Genomic DNA, 22,816 nt, shown 5'->3' with positions numbered 1-22,816 from the left:
TTTCTTTGCTAAAATGCTAAATAATTGACTTTGAAAATTTGTTCCTAAATCAGTGAGAATCGCATTAGGCACCCCGTACGTAAGTATAACCTCAATTAATCTATTAGTTTAAGTCCCAGCGGTCATATCTTTTAAAGCAAATAATACACTAAATTTTGTGAAATGGTCAATAACCGTCAAAACGTATTTATTTCCCTGTTCCGATAGAGGTAGTGGTCCTAAAATATCTAAACTAATCAATTCCATAGGATAAGATGGAGTTTCAAAGTTCTGCAACGGAGATTTAGTCAAAGGAAAACCTTTTTTCTCTATACATAATTTTCATGAATTTGAAAAATTCTTTATGTCAATGTACATATTGGGCCAAAAATATTTTTCCTTAATTGCGCGGTAGTTTTTAAAGAATGTGAAGTGGACCGTTTCGGATCCTTCTAAAATATAAGGTATTAAATCTTTAGGAATAACTATTTGTTCAAAACACTCATCACGAGCGGCGCGTTTATTTCTATGAGAGAAATGCTTTAATAACCCATTATCTAGAAAATAATTTTCAGTGTTTATTTTTAAAGTGGTGTTTCTACCTTCCAAAATATTTATGATTTCGCTTAACTTAGGATCATTTCTTTGTGAGTTTTTAATAGTTTCAATGTCCGGTATATCTGCTTTGACAACATTAATATTTTCGTTAATATCACGTGATAAAAGATCTCCTAAAAAGTTTTCAGATCCTTTAATATGCTGAAAATAAAAGTCGTAGTTTGACAGTTCCAATAACCATCTTGATAAACGGCTAGCTGGAGAATCTAATTTTATTATATAATTTAAAGATTTGCAATCTGATAGAATTTGAAATTTACGACCATATAAATAAACTTTATAATGACGAACAGCCAAAAGAATAGCATACGCTTCTAATTGAATGGCAGGCCATTTCTTTTGATATGGTTTCAATTTGTAGGAGAAATAACTTATTGGTCTGAGAATACCATTCGAATCTTTTTGTAATAGAGCAGCTCCAACCGCAATTTTAGACGCATCAGTTTGTAAATAAAATAAATCTTCAAAATTTGGATGCTTTAAAAGAATATCAGATAGTAGTTTAGACTTTATCAACTCAAACGAAGTTTGAGCTTCCTGGTTCCATTTAAATTTACTTTTAGTTTTAGTTAAATCTGTCAAAGGTGTAACAATTTTAGAAAAATTTGGTACAAAGTCGCGATAATAATTCGCGCATCCTAAAAATCTTCTTAATTTACGCACTGTGTTAGGAACTGGAAAATTTTGAATGGACTTTAAATTATGAGGCAATGGTTTAATTCCCTCTTTATTAACTTCGTGTCCAAGGTAACTTATGCTTGTTTGAAGAAATTTACATTTTTGTGGGTTCAATGTCAACCCATATTTTCGAAAACGCTCGAAAACTAGCCTTAACTTTCTTAATGAATCGTCTATAGTTTGAGACGGTATTATTACATCATCGATGTAAGCTGCGATGTTCTCAGACTGCAAGCCGTTTAATATTGTATCCGCTATTTCCTGAAAAATTTGTGGTGAGTTCTTTAAGCCAAAACTTAAAAATTTGTATTGATAATTTCCGTAAGGACTGGTAAAAGCAGTTAAAGCCTTATCGTTTTCACAAAGTTTTATTTGATGAAATGAAGCATTAGCGTCCAAAGTACTAAAATAATTTCTCCTCGTAATGAATTTAAAATGTCTGAAATAAGGGGTAATTTATAAGTAGAAGAAACAGTAATCTCGTTGAGTTTACGATAATCTACGACCAAACGATATTCACCTGCTGTTTTCTTTTTAACCAAAATGAGCGGAAATGAATACCGACTTTTTGATTTTTCTATAATTCCGGCATCTTCTAAATCAGATATTTGTTTACGAACATTTTCACGTAATGCAATTGGTACTGGAAATGGTCGACACTGAATGGGTGTGGAATTGGTGATTTCTATTGGAGGGGCTTCGAGAGTGCATTTACCGATTGTTTTCAATGTTATGCTAAAAATATCAGAAAATTCAAAAATTAAATTTTTTATTTTTTGTTTTGCGTATAAAGGAACACCTGACCAATCAAAATGCTCTTCCTTAAGTTCTTGTCTCCGTAATTCGCGTAAATTTTCATTTGATTTAATATCTATATTTGGCTCAATATGAGCTATTTTACTATGTTTATTTAAATGTAATTTGTTATTTGAAAGATTATTGACAACCAAGGATATAGTTTTGTTTTTGTTCACGGTACAAATTGAACGATGAATTTCAATATTGTGTTGGGAATTAGTGGGTTGTACTAAAACGTTAGTTCCTGTAGGAATAGAATTACTAATTTTTACTTCAACTATTGACGAACTTTGTGCTGGAATTTTGATTTTCCGAGAGAGTTTACCGCAGTGATTTACAGTTATGTTATTATTTACTTCATTTTGATATTTTACAATTAAGGTTTTGCCTCCTGAAAAAGATACCGACTGATCTTTAAAATTTATGGTACAATTAAACGATTTCAAAAAATCAAAACCTAATATGAAGTCGTAATCTCGACTGAGACTGCCCTGAGTTATCAAGACTTTGTGTCTTAAAGGTTTGTCTTCTATTGAGAATGATAACAATGTCGTTGAACTTATTTTTATCTCCTCGCCAGATAGCGTAGAGATTTTCATGAATGGGTCAGACTGAGCTGTTTCGACATGTTTAGATGAAATTTGTTGCGATGCTTGATGGCTCATTAATGAAATGCTAGCTCCGCTATCTAATAATGCCTGAAAAGTTTTATTTCCTATTGTAATTGATATATGGGTAACGAATTTTGAGAACTAGTGTTAAAATGTGTGACCCCTGTTACTGTTTGCACCCTATCCGCTTGATTAGGGAACTCGCGGGTTTTTAACGATTCCCTTATCGGTTTAAAGGTCCTCTACCCTTTGAAGTTGACATTTGCTGATCATAGTTTCGATTTCGACCCCTGATAGCATATGATGGAAATTCGTTTGGTTGACGTGTGTTTTCGCGTACATTATGTCGAGTGTCAAATGAATCACGCCTGTTTACAAACGATCGATTGGCATTACGAGTATTTTGATAAATGCCCATAGGGTTTTTGTTTTCGAATCGTCTTAATGTAAAACATTGTGAGGAGAAATGATTTGTTTTTCCACAATGAATACAAGGTTTGCGATTAACAACATTATGATTTCTAAATTTATTATTGTTTTTCCTTTCTGGGGGGATTTGCGTTGAAAGTTTATTTATTTGGCTACTTAATGCACTTATCATTTCGTTGGATATTTGCATGTGTTTATCTAGAGCTTGCGATATTTTAAGATCTAGTGTACTTTCTCGGAAATTTGGTTTTGTTTCCATAGCATAAATATGAACACATTCGGTGTTAGTAAATTGCGAATTTATTTCATCTAAAAGGGCGTTTTCAACAGCCGCTTCGAAAGTAGTAGGATTTCTAGTTAAAGCTAAACGCTTAAGAGCTGGTTCTAAGCCTTCCAAGAATTTAGCGAGTTTTGTCTGATCAACTATAGGTTTAGCATCTGCTTTTGACGCGTTTTGTAAACCAAAATAGTTGATGGTTAAGTTTGACACTCTGGTTGAAAAACTTCGAACTGATTCACCAGGGTTCTGCTTACAGTTGGAAAATTGTTGATGTCTATGACTTAGCGTAGTTTTAGTTTCAAAATAATTCTTAAATTTTTTTGCTATTGATTCAAATTTTTTTTCGTTTATAAGTTCCGGATCTTCGATAAAGAATTGAAGTGCGGGCCCTTTGAGTTTAGACTTTAATACCGCAATTAGTTCTGCGTCATTCCAATCAGCAATTTCACCGATTTCTTTTAGATTGTTAAAAAAGTAATTAACATTTGAAAAAATTTCCCCATCAAAAATATTAACTAAGTTCTGATACCCCGCTATTTTATTTGGATTCGGATCCATTTTTTTTTCTTTCGAGCAGTTATTCGTTCTACGAACTAATTATGATCTTCTCTTAACATATTAACACAACATAGAATAATAAAATAGAACCTCAATTAACCTATACAAACTATATTGCATTCCAAACAGTAATGATAACAAAATATTGTATATGTAATGAATAAAGCATAGTACCATAGAAAAAAAAACAGTCAAAATATACAAAATATATTAACCAAAGGGATCAGATGACAAAAAGTAATAAATTGTTTTAAATTAATTAGTTTTAAAAGCATGATGTATGGCATACTATACAATTAAGTTACAAAGCTGATAGAATTTTTTTTTTCATTTAAAAATCCGCATTTATTAAGGCACCACTTGTGGCGTTTTTGAACACTTGGGGCGTTTTTGAATAATTTTAAATAAAGGATAAATAGAAGTCTTACTTTTAACTAGTAACATTTTATTATTTAAATAACATAACTATATTGAACAAAAATTTAACAATTAACAGGACTATTTTAGAATTAGAATATACAATTAATTCAACTTATTTATACATTAATTCTTACGTGCTTTTTAGAATAGATGGAGAGAGACTTACCAAGTTTAGTCATGGTTCGGCCTATTGTCACTTAGGCTGATTGCTTTTTCAACCCTTTCCTTCGGCTGCTTTTATATTGTATTTTTTGGGTGATAAAAAGTTACAAATCTGAGGAAAGGTCAAGTTCAAAAGTCATTGTTGTTTTCGAGTTTGTCCCGTGATGGGTCAATCACATGATGGGGGTGACATTGTAAGATTTAAACCTAATCGTTTATTTGAATTACTTTATCCGTATTTAACTTACTATTTGCCGATGGAGATTTCCCACAGTAGTTTTATTTAATCGAAGACTCTGAAATGTTCTAGAAATCTAATCTTAGCCCTTTCTCTTGATTTTAATTTTGAGTGACGATAAGCGTCACTATTTATTAGAAACCACACTATATAATTATAATAAAACTATATAATAAAACTAAATTTATATTTGAATTGGCAGGTAATTATAACCTTAAAATATAGAAAAATGTTATTATTTTCATAATGACAGTTAAAGATTTGCTTAAGATAAAAATAAAATATAATAAGAAATAGACTGCTAATAAAGACAATTTTTATCAGATTCGAGGAAAAACATTACAACATTTGAAAGGAAATTTGAGTTTTGGTGCTGCCATCTAGAAGCAAACTCACGATATATTTATATCTCAATTAGAACGAGCTTTGTGTAAAATTGACAAATGTGTAAAACTGATAAGATAAGTTAAAAATTTAGAGAAAACATGGAAAAAATATAATAAAGATTAATGAAAAGAGAAGAATAACAATTATTAAAAAAATATATTTAAAATATTTAATAAAAATTAAAAAGCTAAAAAGCAAAGTTATGAAAAGGTATAAAATCTTGACCAGCTCATACAATTATATCCGCAAAAAGAGTGCGATATATATATATATATATATATATATATATATATATATATATATATATATATATATATATATATATATATATATATATATATATATATATATATATATATATATATATATATATATATATATATATATATATATATAGCACAATAAAGACAAAAAGGATTAAAAGAAAATTAAGAAAACTATATACTGCGCATAAGTTGCAAGTATATAGATCTCATTAAATAAGATAAAAATATTGAGACAACATGAGAAATCATAAAGATTAATATAAAAAAGAAGAAATACAAAATATTTTTAGAAAACAAAGATATTTTGTAAAAAATCATTTAAATAAAGCATTAAAAAGTCGGAAATCAAAATGATGAAAAGATATAGTCACATCATCAGCTTACACGATTATATCCGCTAAAAGGAGCGCTTTCTTATATTGTATCTATATAACCAAACAAAATACATCAATACAATAATGTGAGGATCATATTTTGTAATCTGATGATAATCTTATTACGAAAATATTTCAAAATCATTTTTGAAAGATTCCGGAACGCCTAAGTTCGTATAAATTTGCTACTCGCTTTATAGATTTCGTTTTGTGTCTTGCTCTGCATTTTCTATTTTTTGATTGATGTGCCTTATTTCGTACATATTTTTTGCTTAATATGTTCAATTTTTGTTTCAATTGTTTTTAGTGCTCCTTACACTTTTGTATTGATATATTTTAATTCGGGTATATTTATACAATATTAGAAAGCACTACTTTTTGCGGATATAATCATATGGGCTGATGAAGAGATTATATATTTTCATTATTTTGTTTTCCACTTTTTTAATATTTCTTTAAAATTATTTTTTTTAAATATTTTTTCTAAAAATATTTTATATTTCTTCAAATATTTTTATTTTTAAGGATGTTCACAGAAACATCATCAAGTGAATAACATCACCAATTCGGAAACATTGTCAGTTGTAGAAGTATTATTTTACATAGAAGTATTATAGTGAGTTGTGGAAGTATTATTTACATAGAAGTCTGTTGTATAAGTATTCTTTAACTTTATACGTTTACATAAACGTTTTCTTCTAACATTTCTGAATGTTTTATCTCTTCCATAGTATCACCTTCAGAAAGTGTTTTGTTGTTTCGTGAGCTTTGTGGTTTGTCGTAGACATTTAAATCTAAGAAATATATGAATAAAAATAGTGTTAATGTATTAAATAATAGAAAATTAATCTAACATAAATTTTCTTCAACATAGTATAAAATTTTTTTGTGCATGCATTGGCTTGATTTTTTTACAAGTATTTATATATTAATCAACTATTTTCAAAATAAAAATTACACTGTTTACTGTGTTATATGATTAAGAATGGGTCAACAATGGCAAAATTGAGATTTAAGTCTAAACTTATAGTTTTTTGTTCTAATTCATAAGAACTAAAATTAAATAATTAATAATATTTAAAATTGATATATGTATTTAATTATGGATGTAAAATGTAAGTACGCTAAAAGTAAAATTACAATTAAGTAAAAGATGTGTCTCATATTAGTTCATAAAAATATTTTATTCCTCTAAATACAATAAACAGAGAACGATATTAGATTTTACAGCTTTCCATCATTTCTTACTGAGTAAAATTATCCACACTTATTTAAGTCTTTATCAAAATTTTGCACTACAAACAAAAAGTGTTTATTGTTAACATAATTAGATGATTTAATGTTTCTTTCTTTTTACATTTTGAATAATTTGAATAATTTTTGATTTTGAATAATAATAGAATTTTGTATAATTTTACAAATAATATCCCAGTAAAATTCTAACAGTAAATTTAGTATAATATAATTTCGTACATTGTAAAAGCAACATTTTATTGCCACAAAATTTCACAAATTTCCCAGCCTGTCTAGCATTAGGCAATAGCTTTCAGCATTCTATATTAGTCCCCAAAGACTGACATAACGTACATTTTTCTCGCTATAATTCAAATTTTAACTAAAATAGTCATGCAAAATACGTTGTCATTTCTTACTATGCGGTTTTCTAAATTATATTTTAACTACATTTTTATGAGGGCATATTAGAAAGCAGATGATTCTTACAGTATACCAGTGCATGTTAGAATCCTACAGTAAATCTTATTCGCACTAATAAAATGCAATTTAGCTGTTATATGATATTTTTGAATTACTTTATAAGTTTTTAAATTCAATAGTAAAAAATATTCTGTACCTGAAATATCTTGATCGTAATTTATTTTTCCATACGCCATATTTTCAAAATAAGGACTTGAACCGCAGTGACTTAGATTGTTTGGGAACTTGAACTCAATATTTTCTAAAGACGTATCTAAAAAGAAATAAACTTTTAGTAAACAGAAAAAATTTATTTAAATGTCTAATGTGATAAAATAATGCAAAAATAACACTAATAAGCAAAATTTAAAAAGTTGCTTATATTTTAGTATCTAATACTTCTTCTAAGATAGTAAAAATGAGCTGATTCAAAATATGCAAACTATTTGCGGTTTCTTAGATATACTTCTTCAACCAATAATATTTCACTAAAGCCATTTACTGTACTCATAAACGTATAATTAACTGAGAAAACAGTAAGATTAAGTCATGTCACATTCATATTGTATAGAAATACAGTACAAGATACAGTACAAATAAAACCTGTTGCCAGTTGGTACCTGTTACCAAGTTTAATAAATCACCATTGGCGTCAATAGCAATATGACTATTTTCTTACGGTTTATATACACGAAAAAGGGCCATTTCACCATTAATTTAACATTTTAATATTTTTTTATTTCTATTTGTACCTCTTACCGAAATTAGTTCATTGAAATTCTCGAAAATATTTTTTTTACAATAGTTTTTGGCGAATGATGGTAATGTGAACAGTTTTTATGATAGTAATGCGGTACTTATTTCAAAAGCCGAAAAAAATCGTCAAACTATTATTGACGCTAGTAGTGCTTAGTTAAATGTGGCATTAAATACTTCTGGTATTGTCTTTATGAATACTGTAGTAATGACAACCTATTACACCAATTCGCACGTTGTAAGTACTCGTGTGCTACTAGATTCTTTACCCCCTCTGAAATGGAGAAGTACTCTAATTAAGAGATACGTCCCACACATTCATGGCACTTAATATACAACTATTATTTTTCTATTCTGGTACAGCCATAATTTTTATGTTCCGGTGTTGCTTCATTCTATTAGATTTACTATAATCTGGGTTTAGAAAAAAGATTAACCATACATAAAAATATGATATAAAAAATATGATATAAAAATATTATATAAAAAAATATGATTTTAAAAAATATGATATAAAATATAATATGAAAGGATGATTTAAAATGTGATATTCATAATTTTCCATAATTTTCCCATAATTTAATTGATAACTTAATTATAACTTTAAGTTTATTTCATTATTGTTGAATTTAAACTAATTAAGTTAACGGAAACATGTTTTGAAAACTTAAGTATCAACATAAGCAACGCGTGGTTTTACATACGTTTTAAAATACGAATTATGTTACATCATCATACGTGATAAAATTACTAACGTTGATTTTTCTTGTGATAGGAAAAGATTTATAGGAAACGTAAGATAAATAATTCATGACAATGACTTTTAAAACTAATTTGTGATTGTTTAGTACAGCAAGTTGGCAAATCGCCTTATTCCCTTTTTATAAAATATTTGTCAAATAATATTGAAAATTCCTCCTTTTGGATGTAGCGCACGAACCGGTGGTCAGATTGAGTTTCATAGGTAGAGGCAGTTGGTCTGCCGTATCTTTGAACGTATGTACGCAAAAGTCGCGGACCGGACTGTGTAGGGGTCAGGGAACTAACCTTGCATTAGAAAGGTTCTGGGATCGAATTCTGGGCACTGCATGGATGCTCTTTCATTCTCAGTACTATCTGTCTTTACTGTGAGAGCAACGTTGGTTTACTTAATACGGTGACTCTGACAGAGTGGCCAACAAATCTGCAATTCAGATGCCTGTATTGAAGGAAGGTCAATCTCCAGGTGGACATTGGAACTAATATATACACGAAAATTTGTTGTAGATTAGCTCAGAATTGGAGAATTGCATTAGGAACATACTGCCGTGCAACTCAACGTAACCGACAAAAAATTCGAATTTAAGATTTTTATGAATTTGGCATCTTTTTCTGATAAGTTTTTTATAGCAATAAAAAGTTTTTCAAAAATAAATTTTGTTCTATCAGTTTTTTGAAACTCTATTTTAACATTCATTAGCAATAGCATAGCACTTTTCCCGAAATCTGTCGTGAAGCACTTACGTTGTTTTTCCAATTGCTCAGCAGGACACATATTCATACACATAAAAATTATGCTTTATTTATCTACATATATATGTTAGATTAACATAAGTGAAAGTCACCAAATTAGCATTTTTAAAGTTACCTGAAACCACGTGTTTATTTTGTTTATAGTTATGTCTTCAAAGGGTAAAATGAAATACTCTAAAATCAACTGTAAATAAAATTAAAAAAATAAGGTTTTTGCTGAAAAGCAAAAATGATGGAGAAATAGTACGAATTTGTTTAAAAGAATCTTATAATCACCGTACTATTATTGACGCCAATGATGCTTAATTAATTTTGGTAATATATTTTAATTGAAAACTATTTATTGAACTATTTATTGAAGTCAACCGTAAATAATCGACAAACTAACGTTGACGCCAATATGATGTTTAATACATAATAATTATAGACTCTTATTAAAACCAAAAAAAAATTAGCCATTCACTAAAAAGCAATATTAATGACAAAATAATACTAAATCGTTAAACGAAAAAATAGATAGAGTATTATTGATGCTTAATTAATTCTAGTAATAGGTACTAATTGAAACAAAAAAAGGTAGGTACTGAAAAATGAAAATTTAGGTAAAAATAATACTGATTCATTTAGGAAAAAACGTAAGAAATCATCAAAGTATTATTGACGTCAACGATGATTAATTTTAAAACTAGACAGAGTACTAAAATTATCGTAATTGATCTAGTTTTAATAGGTACTAATATAGGTAAAAAGTAGATATTATATACTTGGTACCAATTAAAAGTGAAACAGTGCGCAGTTTGAATTTAGATACTACTGGCAGAAGTTTTTATGACCTTTTTGAAACGGACAAGAACAGCAGGAAACCGCTTTGTGATAAATTTTGAATATTATGAGTTAGCTGGGACAAAAGCAACGAGCCCAATTATTCTGAATGCAATTAATCTTTATACTCACGGGATAAATTACAGAAAACGTGATTTTTCTAAATCTAACAACGTAAGCCCACTATGAATGGCAAAATATAGCTTTAAATAGATTTTTTTTTAAATTATCTTAGATTTAATTAATGCGTTGGTATATTTAAATTAAATTTATATTGAACATAAATTAAATATATATCCAGTATGCCTTTCAGTTTTGGGCATAATTTTGTTGCGTTGTTCAATACAAAGTTATTGGTTATTTTCCTTTTCTTTTCATACCTTACGAAGAATGGGTCACAATAATCTTATAATGCTATTACTGTACTTTATCTTATATCTAAGAACATGAAATTTTCTTTTGCAGTTTTTTTTCTTTTACAGTTAATTTTATGCAAACAATATTTTTCAACAATTTTCTGCAATTTCAAATACTTAAGCATTTTTAAACTTCCGGATGGTCTTGGCATATACGAGATAATTGAAGCATAATTGTGTTTTTGAAACTTGCTAAAACCCTTACTTTTCTTACTTGCTGCATTTCCATTAGGTAAATTTGAGAGATTATCCTTATTGACATCAGGGATTTGATATAAGTTTTCACAACAGCTTTCGGCACACTCTCCATTCTCTTCATTTTGCCTCAGATTTGAACAATCAGATATTCCTATTTAGAAATTAAATTTTTATACGAACCCAATAACTCAATAATTACACAATAGCTCAACAATAACAGTATGTTAATCAAAATTCTAGATATTTATATTGGGCGGCAACTGTCAAACAATGCATTTAACTAGTACAACAATAGTGAGAATGTAGTAGTACGACATTATTTGCATCGCACTGTTACTGCAGAACATACTATTGGTGACGATTAAGGAAACGTACCTAAGGATGAACCGGAGACATATTCCTATTTAGAAATTGAATTTTTATACAAACCCAATAACTCAATAATTACACAATAGCTCAACAATAACAGTATGTTAATCAAAATTCTAGATATTTATATTGGGCGGCAACTGTCAAACAATGCATTTAACTAGTACAACAATAGTGAGAATGTAGTAGTACGACATTATTTGCATCGCACTGTTACTGCAGAACATACTATTGGTGACGATTAAGGAAACGTACCTAAGGATGAACCGGAGACATATTCCTATTTAGAAATTAAATTTTTATGCAAACCCAACAACTCAATAATTACACAATAGCTCAAAAATAACAGTATGTTAATCAAAATTCTAGATATTTATATTGGGCAGCAACTGTTAAAAAATGCATTTAACTAGGACGACAATAGTGAGAATGTAGTAGTATTACATTATTTGCATCGCACTATAACTGCAGAACATACTATTGGCGACGATCAAGGAAACTTATCTAAGGATGATCCGGAGACATATCATCTCAATTTTGATCCTCTGTTTTGGTGGCCCGATGACCGGAGTGTGAAGCCAAGCTTACGATGAAACAGGACCGGTACCGAGCATCCTGTGTCCCTTCGCAGGCTGCCCAAAATGGTCACCGTCTCTTTCACAGACAGTAGCCAGTCATGCTTGATTTCGGGAATATATGGGGAATCGTGTCTTTACGATCAATTCAATGAGGGACTAACAGTGGAAATGTTTATTAGACATCTGTTTAACATGCTTTGGGCAAATTATGAGAAAATAATTGCATATAAAAATAATGTGGAATGTTATGTTGAATTCTTTACGTAATACATAAGGAATTGTTCGATCTATAACTCATTATATTGCTCATTAATTGTAAATAATTTAACCTAAACAATTTTAATGAAATAAAACTATCACAAGAATTAATTATTTAAAAAATTTTAAGAATTCAGTTTATATTACATGCTTAAACAGATCTTTAGACCTGATTGTTGTTTCCTAAAATTCTTTTCATAAATTTCTTTTTCCTACACTGATAAAAAAATTGGTCAAAAATACCAAAATATGGTAAAATTTACCTAGTTTCTTGCTCTATGGGAACACCAAAAAGCTCGGTAATTTCTGTCGAAGTGGTTTGGTCATAATTATGGTAATATTAATAATAAAATTTAAATTTATCATATGTGATAAAATTTGGTAATTGTGGTAACATTTGGTAATTTCATCATGATACCTTAGAGAATGGCATTAAAACCATTTATACAGTTAAATTTAATTTCAGTTCTCTATTTTTTATTAAATGTGTAGTAATAAAAACTATAATTTTGAAAATCAGAATTTCCGATAACCATACGGAATTTACCAAAATTATCAAATGCGTTATTTATGTAGCGTATATTTTGGTTTTATTAACCAAAATTATATTTTTTGAATGAATGTAATTACCATGCAGTACAATAGTTCGACCAGAATTTTTTTCCCGTATAAAAACAAGCCATAAAGGGGAAAATAACATTTTGCATTGCAGCTTGCTTATATCACTTTTATTATTTTCGAAGTAGGTATTATTCGAAGGGAGAAAATATGATGAAAATCAAAAAGGAACTGTTTTTGAGCAATATTTGCTATGAAGTTGAGAACAACTTGAAATATACATAAAATAATTTCCCTTTTACTAATAGACCCAGATGAAGTGAGATAATAACTGACTTTGCTACAGTTGATGCTGTTAGTTAATTATTACTAAAATTCAAATTTAAAATTCAATACAATCAAATTTTACCATCAATTTCGTTTACAAATAAACCAATGAACTTATTAAATAAGGAATACATGCTTTATTTATTTCATGTTACAATTAGTATTGAACAAAAAAAAACATTTTTTTGCAAAAAAGCTTTACTTATTTACACCGATGGACAACATCATTTATGATTACTTACCAGGACTTTGTCTAGAAAGCTGTTTTCTGGAAAAAAAAAGGAAAAATATAAATATAAAATTATAGAAGACATATTTCCTTAATTCAGTATAGAGATTCAGAATAGATCTCAAACGTATATCTACAATAATATCTACATTTTTAACAAAAGTCTAAATTAAAATAATTTTTTTTTCAAAAATAATTGTAGTAATACAAGAACTGTTATTATTATTATTTGGAATTTATTTAATGATAAATAGAGCAAAAAAAAAGTTCATATCTAGAATCTTGAACAAAAAATCCGTCAAAAACTCTGTGTTCTAGTAAAATTAAGTGCTCAGGTGCATCATTTTCTTAGAAAATTACTATCTAAATATTTATTTAAGAAACACTTCAACAAAATCTCTTAAATTAAGTAATAAAATCATGACGAGGTTTATAATTTTCAATCTCCATTGCACCACAGAAAAAAGACAAGAGAAAATGATTTTATCACTGAAAATGAATTTATCACTGAACGATAAATACAGAGCGAAAATAAAACAAGGAATCACCCGGAATAGTGTTTAATCTAATGATCGGATCTTCACTTGCTTGGGATTTAATCTTAATGGTTCGAAACTAGGGGTGATCTCAGAAATGCTAATTAGTACAAATAATATTTTAAGTTTCGGAATCTGACGTACGATTTTTTTCTGAATATTTTTTTCCGTCTAATGAACAGATCTTAAACTCGACACTTTTAATTAAGATTATTAATTGATAACTAAAGATAAGTGATAAGTGATTATTAAGTGATAATAAAGATAATGATTAAAGAAAGTTTAAGCTTTGGGCTTTGTCATGTCACGCTGCTTTTGTTAACTGATACAGCATTGCGACAGACTATGTCCGTCTCTTAAATTAGCGCAAAATCAACTCGAATAGAAATTTTCCTATCCTTGAAATTCACTGATTCATTTTTCACTCATTTTTTTAAAAAAACTAAACGATAAGCGTGTGGTTTTTCTACAGTCAAATGGTATTTAATAACTATCTTGCGAATTACTTAAACTCGAATCTTTTAATTGTGATTATAAAGTGATAATTAAAGGTTTAGTTTATGCTTTGAGCATTAGTGCAAATTTCACGTTGCTTTCGTTAACTGATACAGCATTATGAACAGACTATGTCCGTCTCTTAAATTAGCGCAAAATAAACTCGAATAGAAATTTTCCTGTCCTTGAAATTCACTGATTCATTTTTCACTCATTTTTAAAAAAAAAAAACTAAACGATAAGCGTGTGGTTTTTCTACAGCCAAATGGTATTTAATAATTATAGTAAGAATTACTTAAACTGGAAACTTTTAATTGAGATTATAATGTGATGATTAAAGAATTAATGACTAAAACATGTTTATACTTTGGGCTTTAGTGTAAATTTCACATTAATTTCGTTAACTGTTACAGCATTACGAACAGACTATGTCCGCCTCTTAAATTAGCGCAAAATCAATTAGAATAGAAATTTTCCTATCCTTGAAATTCACTGAAATTTTTGTGAATGGACTTGATCCAGTCATTGTCGATAGAGAAAAGTAGGCGATGCTTAAAAATACTAATTTTTTCTTTGGAAGTCTACCGCTTTTAGTTCGTTATCTGAAAGAGGGTGCGACATTGAATCTGTTAATAGTGAAAAACTAAATTAGAAATACAATAAAATACTTACAGTTGAATATTTTCAGATCTTTTTCTTTTTCTTTTACAAAGCAAACATCCAAGTATTATGAGTAACATGCTCAGAAAAAACCCTCCACATGAAATACTCAAAATATGAGCTAATCGATTATTGTCTTGGAAGAAACCTACATAAAGGAATTCCCATAATAATTCTTATGTAAATTTCAAATTTATATTTTAATTATGCTATTATAACATTAAATGTGCTGTATTTTTCAATAGTTCTGCTCCCAAATATAAGTTTACTGGAAAATATTAAAAATAACAGAAGGGCCAAAATGCAAATTTATGGCCAATTTACACCGAGCATTTTCACCACTGTAAATATCTAGTTTATACTTAGGAACCAATATAAGTGTTATATTTTTAACATTATTATTGGATAGTAGATTTATTGCACTATTACTAGCTAATATATACTACACGACTAATAGCTGAAAGTTTTCCTCATCCTATTTATTTATAAATAATTTTTGTGCTGTCATTGAATAGATTTCTTTTTATTTTGAAACAATTGATAAAAACTGGAATAGTTATAAGAGATAAAACACGTTCGATTGCGTAGCATCCTGTCCAATTATTTTTTTTTGCCATTCTATTTACCATTTCTATAAACTATAGACTTACCTTTCTCTGACGTTTAAAAAATGCTATGGTAAACTTTTAAAAATTAAATATTTCTTATAAATTTGATATTCGATTTTTCATAGCCTATATTCAATTTATTCACAAATTAAAAACGCTTTGACATTTAGTATTTAAAAGACCGAAAAGAATTGAAATCAGAAATTTATTTTAAATTTAAAAAATTAAATGAAAGCAACTTAAGAATAATTCTATTCTTTATTTATTAGAAAATAATGAATTAAAGTATGAAGTTGAAATATTCAATAGTTGAGATAAAAATCAAATGAAATGCTAGGAGGGCAACGATTATTCTTTCAAACGGTTTTCAAAAGAGCTTAACTTCATGAGGATTACATTACATTTTATTTTCTTAAAAAAAGGTTCATTTTAATTCAATCAGAAAAACCATTGGTTTTTTGGAGCCTTACTAAACTCTTGGTAAAAATGATAAGAATTCTAGTTGTCCAAATTTTCAAAAGTTCTTTTTTCACTGAGTTTTTTTTATGTTTCTGCATCTAACATGATGTGAGATTTCACTCATGCGATTTTTGGTTTTAATTGTATTAATAAATCATTGATGAACCGATTTACTTGGTAAATTCGTGGATCTTAATGTTCAACTCTACTGAATTCTATTTTTTATAAGTTTGAAGCAGTGGTTTGAAGCATAAGTTATAAGCAGTGAAACAAAATAGCCTTCTGAAGGACTTTATTAGCAAAATTTATCTGCTTTTCCAAGAAGAAGAGGAAACCTATGAAAACGTCTTAGTGGGAGCTGAATAACCCCTAATCCATTTACCACTTGCGATATCCTTCATCAGTTCCATAGTTTATGTAAGCTAACATTACATATTCTGCGCTCTCTTGTTTACGATAAATGATTTCTTTATGGGTCGGAATAATTATAAATTAGGTATTGAATTATGTATGAATGCAATAATGTATTGAAGTATTTTAGGATTATTTGTTAGAAAAATAAATAAATATAAAAGTCTTTTAATTCATTTTTGGACCAACTAGAAATAGACTTACCTTGAACAGGCGTTTCTATGCACCCTAATTGAGGATTACAGAGCTGAGCAGAGGAGCATTTGCATATTTTCTTGCAACTATTGCCATATAATCCTTCAGGGCAAGCTATAAATGAGTGAAAAATAAACTTTTAGTATAATTGATAGGCTGTTTTCATAAAAATAATAATCATTTTTCGTAGTAATAAGAAGGTAAGAATTCAAAATAAAAATAAGTTATAATTCCATAGGTATTTTATTATTCGTTTTTTAATATTTGAAAATCTAAAAATTCATGCAATAAATAACGATTGTTGCTTCTGATTGCAACTTTCGCAACAAGTTTATAAACAAAGTTTCAAATTAGTACAGCTTTTCCCGAATTTAAAACTTTTGTTCCTACCAAATAGAATAAATTAAGAGAGAAAAATGTTAAGACTTTAAAAAGTTAAAAATGTTAATAACTGAAACATTTATGTATTTTATTCTTCATTTAAGACATATGTAACTATAGAGTTGCATGCACAAAATAACGATAGTTGCTCTACGATTGTCTCTTTCTCAATAAATTTATAAACTGAACTTAAAATTATTATTGCTTTTCTCGAAATAATTTTTTTATTACTGCCAAGGAAAACAAATTAAATGTGTAAAAAATTTTTTTTTCAAATTACTGAACAAAGAAATTCGGACCATTTATTGTATTTTTGCACATATTTTAAAGTTCATTTTGTATTTTTCAGTCCTTTTTTCTAATTGTTGTAATTAAAACCTTTATAAAATGTTTCCAATATATATTAGAGTAACTTCCAAGCATACATGTTCACACTAATTTATTCTCAAAATTATTCCATTAGATTTACAAAATAAAAAGAAATGCATTTTATTCCTCTCAAAAAATGAGTTCAGAAGATACGAAGCGTAATAAAACAGGATTTATGAATTTTTATATTATATACTCAAAACTAAATGGCTTTAAATCATTTAACTATAGAATTCATAAGCAATGCTAAAGAAATATATTATTTAGAAATATGAAACTACTCCCCGAATTCCACAAAAAATAATTGGCAATCTTTTCTTTTAAACTTGAAATCTTGACTATACTAATAGTATTGACCTTATTTCATAAATGCCAAAATATTTTGTTTAAAAATACAAATTTGTTTCAATGTTTAATTAGTTTTGGTTATTAATAAAATTTTTTTTGATTAACTAAAGACTTAAAATGGTTACAATTTTCACAAAGAATAATAAATGTACACGTGTAAGTTTTCCTTAGTCTTTCTTTTTCATTTTTTCTTCATTAAGTGCAAATAGGTACTACTTTTAGATCACCAAATTTTACATACACTTTGAATATTTAAATTTATAGAAAAACGTGATAAATTTCCAAAATTATACATTTTACTTTTTTAATGCATTAATTTTTTCAAAAAGTTTATAATATTCCATATGGCTCCATTTCGCGATATTTCGGAATGAACAATTTCACTTTAGAAAAATTATGTAAAAACTTGTGCAAAACATATTTATTTATTCAATTATTTTTTCTTTTCTTTTTCAATTCAAATAAATCAAAAAAAATGCCATAAAATAACCAACCATTCAACTATACATGCAACAAACAATTCGTACACTACATAATGTAAATATGTGGCGTAACTACCACTATAAATATTAAGTACCAAATCACTAGTATATAATACATGTTAACTTGATTCTATCATAAGGTACCTTTTGATAGATGAAGGTTGACATGGTCTATAATAAAATCTCCCTACAAATACACCTAAAGTGTAAATAATTTGTGTGGAGCTACTGGCTGATACAGTATAAATAGAACATACTGTTAACAACTGCTGAGTAACATTTGTAAATGGTTTCAAAAGAAAACCACTGTAGACAAATTTTTGCTTAAAGATTTTTATCACCTTTTTGGCATTGGGATCCAATCCATCCTGGTTTGCATTTGCAAATTCCTGAGTGAGAATCACAGCTTCCGTCATTATAACAAAGACATTGGGATGCGCAGTTAAGACCATACGTTCCATTTGAACAAGCTGTTTCGAAAAAAATTCAATAATGAAGTGAGAGTTTTCTATTTTTAAAACGTAAAATTAATTAAAATTTTAAATTGTAAGTAAAAGTTCGAAAAAAATGCATTTAAAGAAAATTATCTTTAAATTATCATTGTCGATTTTTTTTAAATATATATATAATCGCGTTGAACAGTCGACAAAATTTCAAGTTTGTTCAACTCCGCAACCTTGTAATTTTGAATCCAATCCAGAAGACAAGAGAAATCCTGGAATAAATTTGCCTTCGTGGTGGACTTTTTGATGGAACTGATCCGCATTTGTATTGCATGGAGAAGAAAACCGGAAAAAAGACTAGACATTAAGGGGACTCTAGCTCATTATCCATCAACCATTAAAAATATTTTAACGTCAGCACTGTGGTCAGTACGTGCTAAGTTCGAAATTCGTATAGACGAGCCTTAGCTGGGATTCGAACTTGTTTCACCCCAATTGAAATTGAGCTCTATCCCTTGCGCCAATACAACTCACTATTGTCAGTTATCGTTATAATTCCAAAATGTTGAAGCGTTCTAAAGTCATGTGAGTTTTGAAAACTTTTTCTATTGATACAGGCGATATAATTGCAAATTTATAGGAAGTCCTTTTGATTTTACTTTGCTTTCTATTTCTTGTATGTTTCACTCTCTTCAAGTTCCATTCAATATCATGAAATACTTGAGGTTAAAGATTTAAAGTAAGCTGAAAACAAATCAATATTTGACTTTTTTCACCGTAGCAAATTGACGTTACTAATTTAGCTGTATATACCCGATTTGTATAAAAGTCAAAAATAGAATACGAGATAACAAAAAAATTGATTAGGAAATGCTATGTTTAAACTTTTAAAACTCCGTGTTATGTAATAGTTACTCGTATTAGTCATTATGCTACGTTCTAAGAATAAAAACCATAGTAATTTTTAAATAAAAAGTAGCATTTGTTAAAATAGCAACATCCTAAGGTTTTAAGTTAAATATTAATAATTTTTATTTACCAAATTAAAGCTAAAAAGAAGTACTGAGTAATGCTTATATATTTAATAAGAAAATTCTATACAATAAGAAAGTTATTCCAAGTTTCAAGGTACATTTACTCAAATGGAAACAGAATTAAAAACTCACTCAAAGAACAATCTGAACCTGTTCTTCCAGACGGGCAGATGCAATTACCAAAAATCGGATTGCAATCACCTCCCAAATGACAGCTGCATGTATTTTGACAACTCTTTCCCCATGTTCCTCTTGGGCAAACTAAATTTTTTAAAAAAATGAATGACATATTTAAATAAATATACTTAAAAAAAATTTATTGCAGAAATTAGAAATTTAAAAAATAATTATGAACCAAAATTATTCACTGTTTTTAAAAATTACTTGCTCTGTCCAAAAAACTATATCCAGATTTTTTTCTTCTTTAAGAAAATTTATTACATTGTTAACAAAAAGTATTCACTATGTTCATATACTAATTACTTAATACCCTATGTGACTCCATAAAGTGATGGTTATCGAAAATCTATTGGCTTTCAAAAACATTCATAAAAAATAAATTATTTACTATATTAGCAAAAATTATATACCATACCAGCAAAAGATATTTACTTTGTTCACAAAAAGGTCCAGTGTATCCAGAAGGACAGTCACACCACCCAGTTATATGATGACAGGAAACATTCCCGTATGGACAATCGGGACATAATCTATCACAACCATCACCATATGCCCCATATGCACATTCTATGTAAAGAAATTAAAGCTCAAATCTTAAATTGTTTAAACAAAATTATGGCAAATCATAAATATTGTTCACACACTCAACAAAGTTCTGTGATATCTAAAACACCCAACTGAAATTAATAACAGAAATCTTAGGATATTTATGTTAAAAATTTAACGAAACAAAGTAAAAGCAATGCAGAAACGGATAAAAACGGCACAATTTAATCCACAATTTAAAATAAAAATTATTTCCAAAATAAAAATTGTACTCCAAAATTAAAAAAATTTTCAGAAAAATAATATGAACTGTAAATAATGGAAATATGTTTCTTAGAACAAAGTGTGATTTACTTTTTTGTGATGCAGTAAAGTAAAATATCAACAAACCTTTTAAAACAAAATCAAAAGTATTTATCTCTATTTTGGTGAATATAAGGAGAGCCAGATTTCCAACTCTACCTAATGACTGAGGTGTTCTTACTTAAACACAAAGAAGCAGAAATCGTTTAAAAAAACGAAGCCTTAATTCTATTAACAATGATTTTGTCTTATTTTATAACCAACATTGAATATTCAATCCATGTTTGAGTTTAATACTACCGATATTCAACTCCGTAAGCCTTGTAATTTTGAACTCAATCCAGAAGACAAGGGAACTTCTGGATCAAGTATTATAAGAAATTTGCCTCCGTGGAGGTCTTTTTGATGTAACTAACTCGCATCTACGTTACATGGAGAAAGATCCTCCACTGACTCCAACAGTTAGCCATGGCAAGGGGATTCTAACCCATGATCATCTACCACTGATGATATTTTGCGTCAACACTGTGGTCGGTGTGAGAAGGGAACAGAATTCGAAAAAGACATTGAAAATGAAACAGTTAAGAAGCTTCACCCATCACGCCTTGTCTACTATTCAGCTGCCACGAGAGCTTCTCCCTATTGAAAGTCAGTAGTTGTTTATTGTGAAAAATAAGAGTAAAACCTCTTCTGGTGGGAGAGAATTGAAAGAACATACCTACATCAAAGTGAAACGAATAAACTATTGAACTAAACGACTATTGAAGTGATACTTCCTCGTAACCACAGTAACCACCAGCATGCAAAACTGATGTCTGGGGAGCTCTTGTGTTAGCCGCACAGTATTCTTAATGAAAATAAACTAAATTTTTCTATCAAAATAAGAATATATATTTTTATGATAAAATCATTAATGACATTTTTTTCTTACTTTCAGAACAATTATAACCAGTCCACCCGCTTTCGCACAAGCATTTTCCTGTTTCATGATGACAACTTATATTCTCTTCACAAGGACAAGTGTTGTTACAATTCTCACCCCACGTAGGATGATCACATTGCTCATCACAGAGAGCTCCTAAAAAACTTCTTTTGTTATAAAATTTTTGTTTACAAAAAATGAAGTTCTTTAATTTAAAAATTTATATATTTGATGCTGAATGCACAATGCACATGTGTGAAAAATAAGCTTTTAATAAAATGTTATATAAAGTTATCATTGTTTTAATAGTAACAGTTAAACTAAAGCATATGTGTGTGCTCATAAATAAGTTGATAAAAAGCTTTTCTTTTCGGTTTTTAAGAATTTTTTAAGCTTTTTGTCTTGTTGAAAATAGCGCAAATAAAAAATTTAGAAGATTTTTCGTAACGTTATTAGGCTCTGCAATTTTTCGGAGAAGTTATATACTAATACAAAACTAATATAGTAAAAACATTTTTTTTCTTTTTATAGAAATAAAATTATTAAAAACTTAGTACTAAAAATATTCTTATTAGAAACAGCTAAATTAATAAGGGCTCATGCAGAACAATAACATTAGGAGAATATTTTAAACAGTGAGAGTATATACTTCTTTTTATAATTAGTAATGATTCCAGCATCAAATGAAAATTTAGCATTAGATTTAATTTTTTCTTATTAATTAACGTAATCTAAATTATCAATGTTAATCTCAATATTTATTTAGTATTTTAGTAAATAGTTACTAAAAATTCAGATATAAAAAAATTCTCTTTTTGGAAATAATTAATTTAAGGGCTAATGTAAAACAAGGAATATGAAACAATTCGAGTAAAACAATGATTTTTACACAATTAAATATTCCTTACTTTTCTATGATTAATTTCCA

The 22,816-nt window shown here is 28.3% G+C and overlaps 2 protein-coding genes across 5 annotated transcripts in view; both read right to left on the bottom strand.

Annotated features, from left to right (window-relative positions):
• Positions 1 to 4,780, bottom strand: LOC147807043 (uncharacterized). Its single transcript, XM_087167751.1, has one exon. The coding sequence runs from the start codon at positions 3,949 to 3,951 to the stop codon at positions 2,908 to 2,910; it is 1,044 nt and encodes a 347-aa protein (XP_087023877.1). The 5' UTR covers positions 3,952 to 4,780; the 3' UTR covers positions 1 to 2,907.
• Positions 4,781 to 6,324: 1,544 nt separating this feature from the next.
• Positions 6,325 to 22,816, bottom strand: part of LOC107455093 (uncharacterized) — a 64,119-nt gene continuing 47,627 nt past the window's right edge. For 3 of the 4 annotated variants that reach the window (XM_087167745.1, XM_087167748.1, XM_087167747.1), the window contains 10 exons: positions 21,898 to 22,044; positions 20,550 to 20,684; positions 20,070 to 20,198; positions 18,802 to 18,930; positions 16,890 to 16,994; positions 15,220 to 15,355; positions 13,530 to 13,555; positions 11,205 to 11,348; positions 7,651 to 7,767; positions 6,325 to 6,592 (listed from right to left, as the gene is read on the bottom strand). In XM_087167745.1, coding sequence (XP_087023871.1) covers positions 6,471 to 6,592; positions 7,651 to 7,767; positions 11,205 to 11,348; positions 13,530 to 13,555; positions 15,220 to 15,355; positions 16,890 to 16,994; positions 18,802 to 18,930; positions 20,070 to 20,198; positions 20,550 to 20,684; positions 21,898 to 22,044 — 1,190 coding nt within the window. In that variant the 3' untranslated portion in view covers positions 6,325 to 6,470. The remainder of the gene's footprint in view (positions 6,593 to 7,650; positions 7,768 to 11,204; positions 11,349 to 13,529; positions 13,556 to 15,219; positions 15,356 to 16,889; positions 16,995 to 18,801; positions 18,931 to 20,069; positions 20,199 to 20,549; positions 20,685 to 21,897; positions 22,045 to 22,816) is intronic. The other variant, XM_087167746.1, reaches the window with a different exon arrangement.

Source organism: Parasteatoda tepidariorum, chromosome 7, assembly GCF_982258835.1.
Source record: "Parasteatoda tepidariorum strain Cologne lab strain chromosome 7, Ptep-v5.0, whole genome shotgun sequence".
In the NCBI taxonomy this organism is placed as follows: domain Eukaryota; kingdom Metazoa; phylum Arthropoda; class Arachnida; order Araneae; family Theridiidae; genus Parasteatoda; species Parasteatoda tepidariorum.
The sequence above is the reverse complement of the archived record's forward strand: the minus strand, read 5'-3'. Positions and strand labels throughout refer to the sequence as shown.

Bases quoted from the DNA above. Each gene is read 5' to 3' on its own strand.
- LOC147807043 (XM_087167751.1), bottom strand. From the start codon at position 3,951: ATGGATCCGAATCCAAATAAAATAGCGGGGTATCAGAACTTAGTTAAT.